Genomic DNA, 19,240 nt, shown 5'->3' with positions numbered 1-19,240 from the left:
CTTACCTATGGCTAAGTGATACTACTGTATATCTCAAGCTGGTGTGTAGTACTGTTGTTTGGTCTGTTATATGTATATTTACAGCTTGCTTTCAATTATATGTCACTACTTACTAATGTCCTTTACGGGCTTGGTGATCTTAATTTTCATTTTATTATCTGTGAATTATGCAATGCTGTTTTGTCTTATATTGTCCTGTTACACTACCATAATGTTTGCATTGTTGTTTCTCATACTCCTTATTTCTTGCTGTCCCCCTTTCCAACTCCTACAGTATGTCACCCACGGTATCATTGGCCGGAGGACTCCCCTCTCTTAGGGTAATTTTTGTTCATTTCGCCACCTATCTTTCATGGGGTGTTGTTCTGCCACACAGCCAGCTAGGTTAGTTGGTAGGGTTCAGGTTAGGACACCAGGTATGCCAAAGTTGGGGTTAGGTATACAGAGTCGGGGGTCGGGATGGAATGAGCTGGGTTTATTTGCTTATGTTGTTTTGTTTCTTTGATATTGTTTTTTTTCTTTCTTTTTTGTATTTGATAAGTACATGCACATATTATGTGTTTCTTTCTGACACTCCACGGGCTTCTTGGCATTTGAGGTTATGCTGGAGTACGATTTCTACTAATGCTTGTAAACCAAATTAAATCCTTATCTTTGAATGTCCTGGGATATCAATGATAAAATTAAGAGATCCCTGGTCCTCCTCCAGATCCGCCATCATCAGACGTTGTATGCTTAACTGAGACTCATTTAGTGGGGGTAAGCTAATGTCTCTTACAAGACTTTATGTTGGCTGAGCATTCTACGCTTCGCACACCTCCTCCAGAGGGGTAGCTATCATGTCAGATTATTTTATGGTCCTTTTGTTACTAGTCATTTATGTCCCCCCGCCATGTACCCATGAATTATTGAAAAAAGGTGGTGCATTTATGGCTATGTATCCTGACACCCCATTGTATGTCTGGGTGTATATTCGCTAAAACAACCCTTGTGCCTATAGTTGGCCTACATCGTAATGCTTCATGTGTCTTTTCCTCTGTTCTGCAGGCCCATCACTGTGCAGACTTGAGCGAATTTGGCCACGTTACAGGAGAAGGTGTGACTATCCACTACCTCATAGGTTCACAAACTCTGTCCTCAGAACCCCAAACAGTACATGTTTTCCACATTACACAGAATCACAAGTGAAATAATTATCTCACTTGAAGAACTTTTAAAATGCTTCAGAGAGTAATGAATAAACCCTTGCACCTGCTAGGTGACCAGAGGATAGAGTTTGAGAACCACTACACTACCACGATCTGCTTTTAACAGATTCAATTATATATACTGCACAGGGTATTACTGATTCCTGTTTATGTAGGTTGGAGGATGTTCCAGCTCTATATGTTCCAAATGTAACGCTCCTTTGAGCAACTTCTAGCATTAGTTTGTCCCAAGGTACAGGCCTTTTGAGACAGAGTACTTCTAGTGGTCTCTTCACCAGAGGTCCCTTGAGCTATCCCTAACCCTGTTTGTTCCTAGGGGGTGGTGGATGAAGACCTTTTAGATAAATGTGCTAGACAATACGTCCTTAATGTATGTATGCTTGTTAAAATATGAATGCCTGCTCATGCATGGCATCTACAGGCCCTGCTTACTGCACTTCTTGATCAACCATTAAGCATGACAGATATGTACCTTGCCAGAAGTGCTGAATCCAAACTTGAATGCATTTGGTCTAAATGACTCAACTCCGTTTTTGCTAAGTGCCCTTCTCAGACAGACGCTGCCTCTGTCTCTGTCCCATGGGCCTGATGCACAGCAGCTCTTGTAGGGTTGGTATACTGTAATGTGGAAATGTTTTCGTTTTGCCATTGTCTGAATATGTTATATATTAAGCTATATTTATCTATTCTCACGTTATTGAAGTCCAATGCTACATTTCTTTCCAGCCTAATGGTTGTCATTGTATTTCATGTCTCTTTTCTACTCATGCACTGACCTGCATGTACATTAATTATTATTAACCTGGAAACGCAATAAAAAACCCCCAGCAAGAAGTGTACATGGATTATCTCTAGCTGGCAGCTCTATGCACAATGGGGATCACTGAGGTTTATTTTCTGGTAGTTTCACCCATGTTTTTCTGTTATTTCAAGAGGTAGATGTTATTGTAAGCAGTTATCTTCCAGCTACTCTGCAGAGGGACACCGTACCCCCAGGAGTCTAAGGATAGTCCTTACTGCCAGGCCGTATATACATGAGGAGGGAGAGGGTCTGTACTGTGTAATAATTGGGGTACTGTATAATATTGGTTCCTTTATTATCAAAGCAATACATGATGGCATAGGAAAGGCACATACATGATAAAATATATAAGGATCTTCTCTTACAGTATGTACACAGTCACTATGCAAAACAATTATACATGGTGAAAGTAAAGCTCCAGCTTGTATGTTTGAAGGCCAGTACACAATTACTTGAGACTGAGGTTTGACTTGTGCTATAGAAAGTCCTCTAATGCTAATGAAGATGTCACATATCGCAATAACCCATTCCAAACTATAATGTTTATCAAATCACATCTATGCTCATTCATATTAGGGATGTGCAGGCTCGGTTCTACTCTGTTCCATTCGTTTTTTTTTACCGAATCTTATTGGCTATCCAAAACTCATGACAGCTGATACCCAATAAGATTCGGTAAAAAAAAACGAACGGAACCGAGTAGAACCGAGCCTGCACATCCCTAATTCATATGGACAGGTAGGGCTGTAGATTTACTGGTGGTGACTCAATATCCACCATTCACCCCACAGAAGAAACTTACCTTGATGACATCTCCAAGGAGTTTGTTGGCTTCGGCATATGACTTCTTCACCTCCTTGAACTTGTTGCCCAGCCCCATGCTGTGAGCCTGGAAGTGAAGATTGGTATATTGGCCTCCAGGGATCTCGTTCTCATACACATCTGCATTCCCCGACTTCATGGTCGCTGTGCAGTCGAAGGGAGCATAGAGACCTCTCGTCACTTCCCAGTACTCACTGTAGTCAAACACCTTGTCCAGACTAATTCCTAAGGATAGAAGTAAATTGCCAGATGATGAAGGGGGAATAAAAATAAGGACGCAGAATCAGGAAAATGTTCTGAGAGATCTACGTATGCTGTACACCCTGTTTATTCAATCACCATACTACAATACACTCAAATACAAAAAACAAAACAAAATAAAAGCAACAAATACAGTTCCAAGTGTTTGCCCGATACCTGGTGCAAAGTTATGTTGTAATTCTTGGCTATTTAACAAACACAATACAATAAGGTTCCCTTAACATACAACACAGGAAATAAGCTCCAATAATAATACACCATGTGGCGTGAGTGAGCTGCCAGGTCTCGTTTGACTCTGCTTGCGTTGAGGGTCTTTTTCACCCAAAATGGCAACTTAATCACAAATGGATGTGAAAAACCACTTCATGAGACTGCACTGATTAATCAAATATGTGACACTTGTATATCTGTGTGCAACTGAATCTGTATACGAAGCACAATGGACCCTAGCAAGGAAAAAAGCCGAGGCTGCTGCATGGCAGCACTTCATACATCGATTCAGACTGAGCCGCACAGATATACAAATGTCGCATATCTATTTCATCAGTGCAAATACGTATTTCATTGAAAAAGACACGAAAAAGACGCTTAACGCGAGCAGTCAGATGGGACCTGGCACGTCGATTCAACCAAAAGGACACAGCTGTACAATATATGTATTTTGTAATTCATATAACTTGTAGCTAAAAAAATGACATTGATAAAAAACATTTTTGGGAACCATAATTGTACTCTCCATTACGGGACACTACTGCAACATTACTGCAGGACTGTCATGCATATTTATTCAGCTGGACGATGGTGATTTCAGGGGACTGTCCCGTAATCATGTCTAGATTAGGTTGGGTAATATTTTTATAAAAACACCATAAAAATTGTGTTTTATGTGAAAAACACTGAGTGGGACAGACATACCTCCCCATCCCTAATAACCATTGGCCAATGATGGGAAATATAGAAGGTTATTTTGTTACAGTATGTTAGTGCATAGCAGGGTTGAAGAAAATATTGAAATAAAGCAACAAAATGTTTGTGATTTTCATGAAATTGTTACAAAAGATAATAAAATGTGTGAGGTTTTTTTAGAAAATAACCTGAGCGGTAGTCTTGCAGGCTGTAGAGATGCACAACATGCATTAGTTACCATAGCAAGTAAGTCTTCATTGAGTGAAGTCTGATTCAACAGACAGATTTGCAGTGTTACTGATGTGAACAGATGCATATTTCTACAGCCATGTGGGTGTAATACACAGATATAAAACCAGCTTTGGTGAGAGCCAGTCTCTTATGTACAAGAAATATAAATAACTTCTCTATTAAACTTTTCTAATATCAAAATTATAATCTGACTTCACCAACAACAGTAATGATAAATATACAATTAGTCATTATTGATGCTGGGACCACTCTACTATAATCATCCCAGCCCAACATAAGCAATAGTATCAATGATTTTTACTATTAACTACTGTATGTACAATTAATATTACATAACTACCTATAGTGGCAACACAACAGACACCAATCACCTCTCTGTTTAGCAACAAGTGCTCACTCCTAAATAAATAAAGTGTTCTATAATACTGTACACAATGCTACATGTGCCTTCAGATTATTGTGTTTGCGTGTGAACAAAAAGACATTTTTCATTAGGTCTTAGGCTTACTTTGTGAATAAGCACGTAATAAAAAGAATAGCTAACGCTCCAATGCTCAAGAGTGATTATGTATCCTTATCCTAGGTCACCTGCATAAACCAACCTATTTAAGAAGGGCAAACAATGATATGAAGTGCTGAGGATTAGGGTGTATATTATACAGAGAAGCAGATGTTCTGTTCTTTATCCAAGTAATTTCAATCATTTTCAGTGCACCTCACTATAATGTGTATGTGTAAGGTTATGATAACTGACCTAATTAATGCATGTGCCTTAGGTTCAGTCCATTGGAACAGTTATTTTCTGGCGAGGAAAGGAGGACATAGCTATCCTACATACGCGGAGAGAAGTATGCATGTGGCACTGTAATACTTGTTACATTTACTGTACCAAATGTGTGTGTGTGCGCACACACAATAATATATCTATATATATCTATATATATATATATATATATATATATACACACATATATACACACACACACACATATATACATATAGATAGATAGATAGATAGATAGATATATATATCTATATCTCACACTAATATAGTAAGAATGTTGTGTCTGTTTGTTTGTTCCTTTTGGAGCAAAAATTAATGATCGGATTTTCATGAAAACTGCATCGTTGTGTAGTGGAAACTCCTAGAAATAACCTGTACTTTGTTTTATCTCCATCCAACAAGGTTGAGCAATAGCTAAAAATAATTTATTGACATCATTAATGCAAGAGATACAGTGCATGCTTCAGTTTTTCCACATTTTGTTATGTTACAGCCTTATTCCAAAATGGAATAAATTCATTTTTGTCCTTAAAATTCTACACACAATACACCATAATGAGGTGTAAAAAGTTTTTTTTTTTTTTTCGGTTTTTGCAAATTTAATAATAATAACAATAAAAAAATAAAAAAAAAAACTAAAAAATCACATATACATAAGTATTCACAACCTTTGCTCAATACTTTGTTGATGCCCCTTTGGCAGCAATTACAGCCTCAAGTCTTTTTGACTATGATGCCACAAGCTTGGCACACTTATCTTTGGGCAGTTTCGTACCTTATGTAGACAGGTGTATGCCTTTCAAAATCATGTCCAATCAACTGAATTTACCACAGGTGGACTCCAATTAAACTGTAGGGACATCTCAGTGGAACAGGATGTACCTGAGCTCAATTTTGAGCTTCATGGCAAAGGCCGTGAATACTTGTGTACATGTGATTTCTTAGTGTTTGTTTGTTTTTGTTTTTTATTAAATTTGCAAAAAATCTCAAAAAAACTTTTTACACGTTGTCATTATGGGGTATTGTTTGTAGAATTTTGAGGACAAAAATTAATTGATTCCATTTTGGAATAAGGCTGTAACACATACTTGCCGACATTTCGGCAGGGGAATCCGGGAGGGGCGGGCCGACGCGATTGCGTCAGTGGCCCCGCCCCCCGCTTTATAATGCCTATATTACTGGTATTATAAGGCAGGGGGCGGGGCTACGATGACGCGATTCACCGCGAATTGCGTCATCACACCCCCGCACTGCCCACATTTGCGGCTGGCGTGGGGGTTAGCTGGGTGCCGGCATCCATTCCGGGGGACTTGCCTAGTCTTGCGGGGTGTCGGGAGCGGCACCCGACAGTCCCGGGAGAGTAGGCAAGCATGCTGTAACATAACAAAATGTGGAAAAAGTGAAGCGTTGTGAATCCTTTCCAGATGCACTGTAGGTGTGACATCGTGCGTGGCCTGTAAGGGGTGGGGGGAGAGATGCTTTGGGCCCACGATCACTTGAATAGATAGGCTACATACATAGCAGTCTGTGCACAGAACACAGTGAGACATTGCTGTGAGTGGTGGGTGAAGGCACTGCTGCCACCAGTCTGTATAGCATTGCTCGTCACATGGGCTAATCCCGCGACAGGTCCCCTATGCAAAACAAAACAACTAGAACACCTCAAACAAAAAAAATGTTGGCACACTCATTGGGGGTGAAGCCACAGACAACAGCTAGTATTATGTAAATTGATTAACACACCATTTACTAAAAATAAAGTTTGCTGAGGTACCTGAAGGAAGCTCGGCTCCCGGGGAATACCGGCTGGGGAGCGGTAAGGCTGAATTTACCACTTAACTGTCCAAGTTTGCCTGTTCTTACACGTGCTAAGTCAGGGCTCAACAAATTTCTAAAATCTGGTAGCCGGCTTAAAAATATAGGAGCCGGACCATCGTCCCAAACCAAAACCTTTTACACTACCCCACATGATTGAGGTGGCCCACCTATTTGCCTTTTAGTGACCTGGGCCTAACACCCAGGTCATTCACACCTATTTTGGGGGGCAGATACCTTATATTGGGCCTAATGCCCTATGGAGCCCTGGCCTTGTGCCCGCCTATATGCACACAGGCCTATTGCCTGATTTACCCCACGGGCTTAGTGCCCGACAACCCTGATGGTCTAGGGAGGGGTTAATAGTAGGCCTCTGCGGGGGGGAGCATCGTTCGCTCTTTCACTTCCCACCCCTGCAGTCCTCTATGGTCCTCAGCCGCATTCTTCTGCCGCTAGCCCATCTTGGCCAGCGGCGCCGCCTCTTTTCTTCTTTCAGCCGGCGCCTCCTGTCTTCTCTTTTGTTCACGGCGTCTTCTGGCCTCTTCCGCGGCTGCCGGAACGCTTCTCTCTTCTTTGGGAGGTCTCTTCCCCCTTCGCCACCGAACTGCTCTTTCCTGCTCAGCGGCGTCTCATACAGAGATTGGCTCGTCGCGTCTGCCTCCTATTGGCTGCTGGACTGCGAGCCATTCGCCAAACACCCACCGCTGTATCAAGGCTACCGGGTGACGGGCCACAGTAAGCCCGCACCCGGAGCCAAGTCCTGCCCACCGCCACTTTACTGCTGGCGCTGGTGGAACGGGCCAGGAGGTCCCTTCACCAGATAACAGCCACTTCTGCTTACCCGGCGCTGGGAGCAGAAACAGTATCCCAGTGCTGGCCAGGCTTTGCAAAATCCAGTCGCCAGGTCTGAAAACTTGGTCGCCATGGTGACCTGGCGACCGGGATTTGTCGAGGTCCTGTGCTAAGTACTGTAAGACTGGCTTTGGCTTCCAGTTACACATTCGTCTAACAAACAAAAAAATTATAGAAAAAAATGTTATCAGTTAATTCTTTTGAAAAGATGCTTTATCTAAATAATTTATTCTGCTGGCTGAACCTAGTACAGCTATCTTGAGATGGTGATAGCGATAAGAGAATTGCAGTGGAACATATACAGCCACAACCCTTATTAAACAGGCTTCAATGGGGTAGAATTTGTCAGAGAAATATAGTGAACAGTTTCTAGCCTGGCAGAAACCCGGATAGCCACCCTAAATCCAGCTGTTGGTGATGGAAATTAGGGTTCATCTCCCATAAATAAATGTAACCTTGGTATCTTATGCTTTTCAAAGGCTCTCCCCCAAACTCTGATGCCAGACACAAATTAACCAGTTGCAAAATAAGCGGCAAGTACAGGTTTTTTATTAAAGGGAGATAACCCCATTGTCTGCCGAAGACGGGGGGTTTTGCCAAAGTTACTGGTTGCTGCTGACTAAAACTGGCACATCTTATAAAATAGAACATGTTATAGCAAGAAAAGGACATTATGGCAAATTACATCTCAAAGCAGATTAGCACAACAGCAGTTTAGAGTTCTATTGCATAAATCTGGTCATTATATCCAGGAAGGTCACATCTAAGCACAAGTTGTGTGAATGCAGCACATCTTCTGGATTATTCAGAGAATATGGGAGCAGGTACAGCTCACACCCATCTCAAAGCCACCAAATAACATGCACCGTTTGTACATGAAGCCAAAACAAGTCTTTGTGAATATTGCTTAAATAAAAGCCCACACTCTGGTTACACAGTTTAAGATCTGAACAATAACCTCTTAGAAATATCATACTTACTGTAGACAAAGACTGGGCTCCTGAAATACAAAACACACGAGCTGCACTTCTTACACCATGCCAAGCTTTTTACACAGGGTGAGATGCCAGCTGCTAATCACTACTAAAAAAGGCAGTAATCCCAATGTACATTTAACACTTACAATTTGTTGCTTTTAAAGCCCAGACAGCTTGCCAAAATGTGTGCCAGGGAGAGCACAGGGGGGCTGTTACTACACAGGCACAGAGAAGGGGATCTTTTTCTATGAGCGAAGGATAAAACTTAAAGAAGCATAACAATGAGGACTGGAAATGCAATAAGCATCCATCATAGATCCTTATACCTGTAATTTCCTTAACAGTGCATTTCCTTAAACGTTTATTCACTAAGGGGGAGTTGTATCAAACCTTGGAGAGGGATAAAGTCAGGGGCGGGATCAGTAGGGATCAGTATAAAATCCGGTTCAAATCCCGACGTCAGTGAAGATCCCGACAAGGTAAGTAAAGTAACTATTTCTAACCCCCCCCCCCCCTCCCAACCCTCCTTTAGGGGTTCCTAACCTCCCCCCTGTAAGTGCCTAAACCTATCCCCCCCCCACCCCGCAGCCTAAACCTAACCCTCCCGAGGAGGTGCATAAACCTAACCCTCCAGGGGGATGCCTAACCCTAACCCCCCCCCTTACCTAGCCTAACCCTCCCGGGGGGGTTGCCTAACCCTAAGTCTCCTTTGGGAGTCCTAAGCTAACCCTCCCCCCCTGTGGCTGTCCGCGCCCGCCTTACCTTCGGTCTGTATGCCGGGCGTCGGGCTCTCGGCATAGGGATAATGATAGCCGTGGGATTTCGACGCCTATCATTAGACCCCTGCCGGGACAGTCGGGAAGCCGATGGTCGGCATTTCGGCTTCCTGACTACATTCCGTTCTATAATGGGTGCATGTTTTTAAAACTTAGCCGGCTGCCGGAAAGAGAGGACGGGGCCCCGGACAGAGACTGCGGACGGGCCCCCTCCTCTATCCAGGAGCGTTTCAAGAAAGTCCTAACTCATTTTACAGACTGCCAGGGAGATGTAAGAAGAGGTAGTCAGTGGCATCATTATGGGTGGTGACACCCAAAGCGGCATTTAGCGTTTTGTGCCATTTTGGGGCTGTGACCTGTGTCATGCTGCCCTGCTTTATTGGTGTCACCCGGTGCAGCCCCCACTGTCCTAGTGATGCCACTGGAGGTGGTAAGTGCCAACTGCGCTATAGCCAGCGTTATTTGAGACTTACACGGAACCTCAGTATTCATGAAACCAGATCACTTTTTTGTATGTTATCCACAAACATCTAACAATTTCATTCAGATGTTATTAAAAAATGATAAGCACACTTTTGTGGCTTATACGTTTTTCACACAACGGCCAGATCACCTGCTGGTGTACTAGCCTGTGGTGGCCAGGCGGTATACCTGGTGCTCTCAGGCTGCACGTGAGATCTCTGCGCAGTGGGGTCAGCCATGGGGTAAGATACAACAAATCAGCACTAGGCTGATGCGCTGGGGGTCTCACTCCCCCACTCTGGCGGCTGAGATGCTAATAAGTTATCGCATTCGGCTTTGCCTTGATAAGAGGAGAAACAGGAACAGCTATAGCAGCGTGACAGGTGCCGCTATGGTACATCTGCCCTTTTGCATCTGCCCTTTGAAAAATTACAGTAATGAACTGATTGGTTGGTACTTGCTCTCCAAGGACTGATACATCTCCCCATAAGTCTGTAACATTCCCTCCAATAAAATTCCAAGGTAATCACTAGAAATAAGGATTAGTACAATACAATACATGCTTTTCACTGATGCTCTTCTTCATTATTCACAGCTATTCCTTCTATATAAACAAAAGGAACGATTCCATTAGGGGTAATGTCCACAATGTGGAATTGGAATGGCAGCAAAGGCACCCGTCATCACCCTTAAATCACCTCAATTTCATGCAATTAGGGGCTACTGCGTGTACCTCATGGATGCGTACTGTATCATTGTCTTCACACGACTGAACAGACCCCTATGGGCAACGGTGTAACTAGACCAAGGGTAGCCCCCAAAGCAAAATTTCCACGACACCCCCCTGGCGGATGTGGACTACTAAATGCGGGGCAGGCGCATCCTTCTGTGCTGAATCTTTGGACGCAGCAGCCATATATGCAAAAGCAGCAGGAGCCGTCTATAGAGGAAAGACACCCCCTTCATGCATCAGTGATCCGAGGACGCAATCAAAAGATCACTTGCGTGAACATCAGCCATCTGAATAACCCTCAGGTTACACAGGATGGCCTCACGCTGCCGGGGCCAGGAAGTCTACATCGGAAGACCACACCTCACCTCCGTTTCCAGGAAAGGACCCAGACGCCGCCCCCTCCCCGCACCTAAATGATTGACGGGCTGCGGCTTAGTGGGCACTGCGTGTAGTCACGTAGGACCCATTCTGTACATGCGTAGAGCAGGTCCTACAGATGCGCAGGTGCCCCACTATCAGATTTGTATGTAAACCATCGGGTTTGCGTGCAAAACCAAATCAGGCTCAGTATCTCCAACAATGTCACCATTGGTGTACCTATAATGAGTGCAAGGAGTGCGGTGCACACAAGCTCCTGGGTCCAGGGGGCCCACACCTGCACCCATGTTTATTACTTCCCTCTCTAGAGACCCACGTTGGCACTGCAGTAACAGTGCAAATCACCAGGAAAATGGCAATACAGCATATGTGTCCCATGTACCAAGGTACGGGCGTCATGTTACCGTAGTCCGCACACAGGCCCCCTCCTCTCTTAAACCATCCCTGAATGTCAGGTATGCACGCTGCAGAGAATGGTCTTTCAATTGTAATCTCATGCTTTGAGAGATTGAAGTGCTCAACAATTAGGTAACAATGAATTATTGGATTACCTTTCAGGTAAATGATTTAACATCTATAGGAGAAGATATACTATACAGAATGTTTGTAACATCTATAGAAGTGTCATATTTGCAATACCTATATTTTTGAAGATATGTTGTATGACTATATTGCATAACCTCTATAACCAACCACATATATCAATCGGATTAAACATATCGATCAAGTGGGAATTAAATGTGTTCACTTATGGGAAAATTTACAAAGATTTCGCACACCGTACTAATCTCAAACCCACAGAAGAACCGCTGAGAATCCAGACTTTAGAATAACAACAGAACATCAAATGACAATGTTTTTTCCCATTACAAATATAGAAAGCCCAGATTTACTAAGCAGCAAGTATAGAAATTGCTGCAAACTCGTCAAAAAATGTAGGTGGTTGTGGCAGACGAGATAGCTCAACAAGCATGTTCTGCTATCTGGTCATTCAGGAGGAAAGGAATCACAATACACTTATAGTGCAGTCATTCAACATGTACTGAATAAGGAGGCAGATACTGAATTTAATTCACACTTGCCTACTCTCCTGAAATGTCACAGGCTGCCTGCCCACATGAGAACTCTCCCTATAAAATATCCAGCAACAGAAATACCAATATGTTTCTAAAGAAGAAGATGGGTATAATCATATGTATGCATAACACACTGCAACCATGTCAGATCAACAGGATTTTGTGTTTCCGGACTGGATCTTTGTTCTGGAGTCAGTGAGGACACTGAATGCATGAAACTGGGTGGTCTGATGAAGTTCCTATGTATGGAGTTAAGTCGGTAACAGGTACTGGTTGGTATGAATGAGGCGTAGGATGTGGGAGGTCAAAAGTAACTAGACAGGAACGAATAAAGTCTCCAATACTTGAAGATTAGCTGATCACTAGACTAGAGGGAAGTGTAGAATATTCTGGCTAGTAAATTATTGAACAGCTGTATTGGAACAGGCTGGATATATCAAAGGACTAGAAACGACTGAGCAGGACCAGCTGAAGTAGTTACCGGACTGAGACCGACTGAACAGGATTCCGTAGAGAAACTGGATCCAGGCAGCAATACTGTGGACACAGAAAGCTGGAACAGATTCTCAGGAGCCGAAGGACACTGGGTATCCAAGACATTGTACTGGCAATCAGCCAGTGCATCCTTTTATTGGGCTTGGTATCTCCTGACTGGTGCCTAGAGACTTGTGACCTAAAGCTGGAACACCATTGATGGACAATGAGTCATGTGAGCAGGAAGAAGATGGCTGCGCCCATGTTACAGAGCCAGTAGGAACCCAGCACGTGGGGACACTGTTGTCACCGGTGATAATACTGCATACTGCAGGAGGAGCAGCAAGTACTAGCAGAAGGGGAGAAGAGGTGCCCAGGTACTCTACCGGAGCCGCCACATGCGGCGGAAAGGTAAGAACCAGGGGCAGTTGTAGTTGTGACAAACCAAAGTTGTGTGATCAAAATGACAGCCATCAAAGAGTTGCCATTTACTGTGATGTTGCAAGTTCTTAATAAATAATTGGTAGACGCAAAAAAAAAAAAAGCAGACACAAGGTCATGTACACCTATAGGTTATCACAACAGAAAAAGATTACCTGACCCAACGCATTTCACTCTACATACTTTGTCAGTATCCTAATAGGAACTGAGTGTGCAGGTTTTATACTAATGTGACAGCAGAGCCCTCAGATCTGTGTATGAAACATCCTACATTATCGGCACAGTGCATTTCTGTGACGTCTCACAAGCTGTCAGTTACCTGCTAGAGAAGTCCTCTGAACAAATTGCCTAGTTCTGACTAGTGAGAGTGAAGCATAATGGTTTTATTAATTATAATAAGCACTCAATGTTATGTATATTTTGTCAGCCCAGTAATACACAGCCTTTGTCATTCACTAATATGAAATAGTGCTTCAACTTGCTTTTCAAGTAGCTCTCTCTGCCAAATGAAAACTATTAGTAGCTTATGAAAAAATCTTTAAAATCAGTTGGAAAGTCTTGATGACACAGGTCAGTGTATAAAGCTTTAAATCCTTCAATACTGACAGCAGACCTGTAGATGATTATTTGTTCAGTAGCTCAGTAATGTTCTGTCCATAGTTTCATACTGAAGCTTCCACAATTCTATTAACTCAGTTAGAAACCTACTCTGTCTAATTATTCACCCCAGACACACAGTAAGAAGAATACAGGAAAGACAAATCACATACTAAGCTGCCAATGAGCAAAGTTGCATAGTGTATCTACTGTATGTGCATTATTTATGGAAGTAAAATAATTTGTTTGTATATGTTAAATACAAGCTTGTTAAAAGCAGCCAATCAAATTATAGCAATTCAATTCATAAAATCATGCAGACATGGTTAAGAAGTTCAACTGTTCTTCAGACCAAACAGAATGGATAGGAAATGTTATCTACGTAAGTGACTGATTGTGGAATGATTGTTGCGCAGACAGGGTGGTTTTAATATCTTATAAACTGTTGATCTATTGGTATTTTAAGCACAACAGTCTAGAGTTTACAGAGAACAGTGCACAAAGTAAAATCATCCAACGAGTTCTGTGAGCTCTGTGGGTTAAAAACATCTTGTTAATGAGAGAGGACAGAGGGGAATTGCAAGACTGGACCAGGCTGACAGTAAAGTTATAGTAACTAAAATAACCAGCATTTCTGATCTCATAGCATATCGAACTTGGAAGTATATTGCAGAATACACACTATCCTTGTCATGTAAGAATGGGAAACTTATTTTTTCCTGTGACATGCAAATTCTAGGTAAGAACATGATGTAAAAGAACACGACTCCATGGATCCATCCTGCCTAGTGTCAACAGTTCAGGCTGGTGGTGTGATGGTGTGGGGAGTGTTTTTCTAGCACACATTAGACCCCTTAATGCCAACTGAGCATCATTTAAATGCTACAGAGTACCCGAGTATTGTTGCGGACCATGTTAATCCCGTGGTCAGTCTACCCATTTTCTAATGGCTACTTTCAGCAGGATAACAGGTGATGTCCCAAAGCATACATCATCTCAAGCTGCATTGACAAACATGATAATGTACTACAATGCCAACAGTAAAGCATCCTGAGAACATTCATGTGTGGGGGTTGCTTCTCAGCCCATAGAGTGGGCTCACTCACAATTTTGCTTAAGAACACAGCCATGAATAAAGAATGGTACCAAAACATCCTCCAAGAGCAACTTCTCCCAACCATCCAAGAACAGTTTGGTGATGAACAATGCCTTTTCCAGCATGATGAAGCACCCTGCCATAAGGCAAAAGTGATAACTAAGTGGCTCTGGGAACAAAACATTGAAATTTTGGGTCCATGGCCAGGAAACTCCCCAGACCTTAATCCCATTGAGAACTTGTGGTCAATCCTAGAGAGGCGAGTGGACAAACAAAAACCCACAAATTCTGACAAATACAAAGCATTGATTAGGCAAGAATGGGCAGCCATCAGTCAGTATGTGGCCCAGACATTGATTGACAGCATGCCAGGGCGAATTGCAGAGGTCTTGAAAAAGAAGGGTCAACACTGCAAATATTGACTTGCTGCATAAACTTAATGTAATTGTCAATAAAAGCCTTTGACACTTATGAAATGCTTGTAATTTTACTTCAGTATACCATAGTAACATCTGACAAAAAGGTCTAAAAACACTGAAGTAGCAAACTATGCGAAAACCAATACTTGAGTCATTCTCAGGAATCAGTATTCCCGACGCCGAAAGACCAGAAGTGAAAATCCCGACGGGGTAAGTAAATTAACTAACTCTAACCCTCTCCCCCCTAACCCTCCTTTAGGGGTGCCTAAACCTAACCCCCCTCCCCGTAGCCTAAACCTAACCTCACGCCGGGGGAGCCCAACCCCCCCCTTTCCCTAGCCCTCACTTCCCCTAGCCTAACCCCTCCCAGTTGGGTGCCTACGCCTAAGCCCCCCCCAGGAGCCCCTAACCTTACCCTCCTCCCCCGTGGCTGCCCACGCCCGCCAGGCTCCCGGCATAGGGATAATGATAGGCGTCGGGATTTCAAAGCCTATCATTAGATCTCTGCCGGGATTTGACAGTCGGCATTTCGACAGTCGGCTTCCTGACTACATACCCATTCTCAAAACTTTTGATCATGGCTGTCGGTGTGCTTAGTTATGCCAGTAATTTAATTGCTGTTGAATATAGCAGCTTACCTAGATCTGCACCCAGGGGCGTAGGGAGGGCGGTTCCAGTGGAGCACAAGATCCAGGCGCCAAAGGTGCCGCCCACTGTGTACCTGTAAGCTGACAGCCTGCCGGGCAGAGGCGGGCTGGGTTGGGGGGCAGGGTGTCATATGCCCCCCGGGCCGCAGCGCCATGCGGGCCGCGGGCAGTCTGTGTCTCTGTGACACAGCTGCACCGAGCGTGTAGTGCTGACTGGACGGAGTTCGGTCAGCACTACACAATGACAAACACACAGCCGCCGGCAGCTGTGTGTGTTTGTTTTAATTAGCAGCCAATGAGAGTCTGTCACTCTCATTGGCTGCTGCGCCCACTGCCGGAGTCGGGCTGGAGCTCACTCATGAGCTCCATCTTCCGGCTCTCGCAGTGGGTAATGAGAGAGATGTCATGACGTCTCTCCCATAATGCAGAGCGGGCCAGCCCGGGACGACGGAAGGAGGAGCGGATGGCGGGAGCGGGGATTCAGGTAAGTGTTTTATTTTATTTTAATTACGTGTGTCTACTGGGGGGGCACTACAAGGGGGGATGGAGGACTACTACTGGGGGCACTACAAGGGGGGGACAACTACTAGCGGCACTGCATTGGGGGACCACTACTGGGGGCACTGCATAGGGGGGGTCCACCACTGGGGGCACTACAAGGGAGGGGACGACGGCTACGACTAGGGACACTACAAGGGGGAGACTACTACTGGGGGCACTACAAGGGGAGGGGTCTACTACTAGGGGCACTACAAGGGGAGGGGACTACTACTAGGGGCACTACAAGGGGAGGGGACTACTACTAGGGGCACTACAAGGGGAGGGGACTACTACTAGGGGCACTACAAGGGGAGGGGACTACTACTAGGGGCACTGCATAGGGGGGGAACTACCACTGGAGTCACTGCATTGGGGGACCACTACTGGGGGCTCTATATAAAGGGCAATACTGGGAGTAGTGCATAGGGGGGGGGGACTACAACTGGGGCCACTACTTAAAGGGCACTGCTTAAGGGTTACCACTATTGGGGGCACTACTACTTGGGGCACTGCATAGGGAGTACCACTACTGGGGGCACTTCATAGAGGGTACCACTACTGGGGGCACAAGGGGTACTGCACAGGGGGGACCACTACTGGGGGCACTGTATAAGGGGCACTGCATAGGGGGGGGATCACTACTGGGGGCACTACTGGAGGCCTGCGTAAGGGGGACCTCTCCTGGGGCACTGCATATGGGCACCACTACAGGGGGCATTGCATAAGGACTCAACTACAGGGGGCACTGCATATGGGCAGCACTACAGGGGGCTGTCCCATATCTTTATTTTTACTTCTCTTTACTTTAATCTCATATGGACCCGCCTCCTCCCTGGAACATTTGAGGGGGGGGGGAGCCGTGGCATGCACCCTGGCTACACGCTACTTTTATGTCTGCAATCAGCGTTCCCTTCTTTTTGTGCTCTAGAGCAGAGGTAGCCAACCCTGGTCCTCGAGAGCTACCAACAGTGCATGTTTTCCAGGTGTCCTCACAGAATCACAAGTGAAATAATTAGCTCAGCCTGTGGATCTTTTCAAATGTGTTAGTGAGTAATGAATACACTTGTGCACCAGCTAGGTGGTCTGGAAAATGTGAACTGTTAGTAGCTCTTGAGGACCGATGTTGGCTACCCCTGCTCTAGAGGCAAGCAGGGTACTTACCCAGTACAAGAAATGTGAACCTACTACCAAGACAGGTGTACCTACTACCCAGTACTATCAAGGTGTACCTACTACCAGCAAGGTGTACCTACAACCCAGTACCAGAGAGGTGTACCCCTTCTACCCAGTACCAGAAAGGTGTACCTACGACCCAATACCAGAAAGGTGTACCTGCTACCCAATACCATAAAGGTGTACCTGCTACCAGAGAGATGTACCCCTTCTACCCAGTACCAGAAAGGTGTACCTACGACCCAATACCAGAAAGGTGTACCTGCTACACAGTACCAGAAAGGTGTACCTGCTACCAGAGAGGTGTACCCCTTCTACCCAGTACCAGAAAGGTAAACAAAACAAATTAAGGAACAGGCTTATTATTACAGCATTCTCTAGATATTACTGAGACCCATAGCAACGTTTTGTAGAAGCTCAGCACCCTTCAAATATAAACCAATGACACAAATATCCTAGTTATAAGTATATTATTTTCCGCGGCAGCAACCAAACTCGATTACTTCTGTATATTTCAATACTATACGTAGCCATACTAACTGTAGTTAGGGAGACACTCTTATTAATATGTCTGAAGCATATGGGAAGGACTTATGTTTCTGCTATTATTTGCATCTTACACTATATATATATATATATATATATATATATATATATTTTAGATGTGTTGCTTTTGTTTTTATATATTTTACTATTATCTGACAAATTCATTTATTTGATGTTTACAATTCATTTATGTATGCTTATTTGTGCAAATTTTAATATTAAAAATACTAATATACTGATTCATAGTCCTACACATATTCTTAATCAGTGCACCGGATAGAATAACTATTTATTAATTTGTAAGATTATAGTTATGACTTTGGTTACCTCAACGGGTATAAGGATAGTAACCTACCACAACATTAAGTATGCATTCACATTCTAAATATATTCAAAGATGAACATTACATGCATCCTATTTTGTTCTGTAGTTACCTGTGTCTAGGTTTGTGCCCTTTGTACATGCTACCATAGCTCCCATACTAGGCTGAGAGGTCATTCCAGACATGGAGTCAATTGCAACATCTACAATGTCTGCTCCAGCTTCTGCACATGCCAGCATAGAGGCTACTCCAGCACCAGCTGTGTCATGGGTATGCACGTGGATTGGGACATCTGGGAACTTGTCTCTCAGAGCTCGGATAAGCAAATCTGAAGCTTTTGGTTTCAACAGCCCAGCCATGTCCTAGTAGGAGAAAGACCAATTAATACCAAGTGTTGAAGAATAACATAAAAGACTGACTGCATCACTCAGACATTTCTCACTTTGGGGGTCCATGGGTGTGTATGTTATATTGCAAACAAACTTTCTATAAAGTACCTTAATGCACAAGATGTGTGTTCCAGCCTTCACAAGCTCTTCAGCCAGATTCACATAGTAGTCCAACGTGTACTTGGTACGAGTGGGGTCCGCCACATCACCAGTATAGGAAATGGCAGCTTCTACCACACCACCAGCTCTGCCAGCCGCTTCCATACCCAAAATCATGTTGGGCAGGTAATTAAGAGAGTCAAAGACCCTAAAAATATCCATTCCATTCTCCTTAGCTACCTCACAAAACCTAAAGGAAAAAACAAACAAAATTAAGAGTTGGAACCATTTCCTCTCATGATATACATTAGCATTACTCTTTTGGGTTTATTAAACAGGGGATTCGCTTTAATTGGGTTTGGTAGATTAGTTCGACATTCATAATGGTCATT

The 19,240-nt window shown here is 43.8% G+C and overlaps 1 protein-coding gene across 1 annotated transcript in view; it reads right to left on the bottom strand.

The window, feature by feature from the left end:
* Window positions 1-19,240, bottom strand: part of PC (pyruvate carboxylase) — a 525,492-nt gene that overhangs the window by 24,970 nt on the left and 481,282 nt on the right. The window contains exons 15-17 of the mRNA XM_088442518.1: window positions 18,858-19,098; window positions 18,473-18,722; window positions 2,813-3,057 (exon numbers count right to left, since the gene is read on the bottom strand). Coding sequence (XP_088298644.1) covers window positions 2,813-3,057; window positions 18,473-18,722; window positions 18,858-19,098 — 736 coding nt within the window. The remainder of the gene's footprint in view (window positions 1-2,812; window positions 3,058-18,472; window positions 18,723-18,857; window positions 19,099-19,240) is intronic.

The sequence above is a fragment of the Taudactylus pleione genome, unplaced genomic scaffold, assembly GCF_031769625.1.
Source record: "Taudactylus pleione unplaced genomic scaffold, aTauple2 ptg000313l, whole genome shotgun sequence".
Taxonomy (NCBI): Eukaryota; Metazoa; Chordata; class Amphibia; order Anura; family Myobatrachidae; genus Taudactylus; species Taudactylus pleione.
Note: the sequence above shows the minus strand (reverse complement) of the source record. Positions and strands in the feature narration are given on the sequence as shown.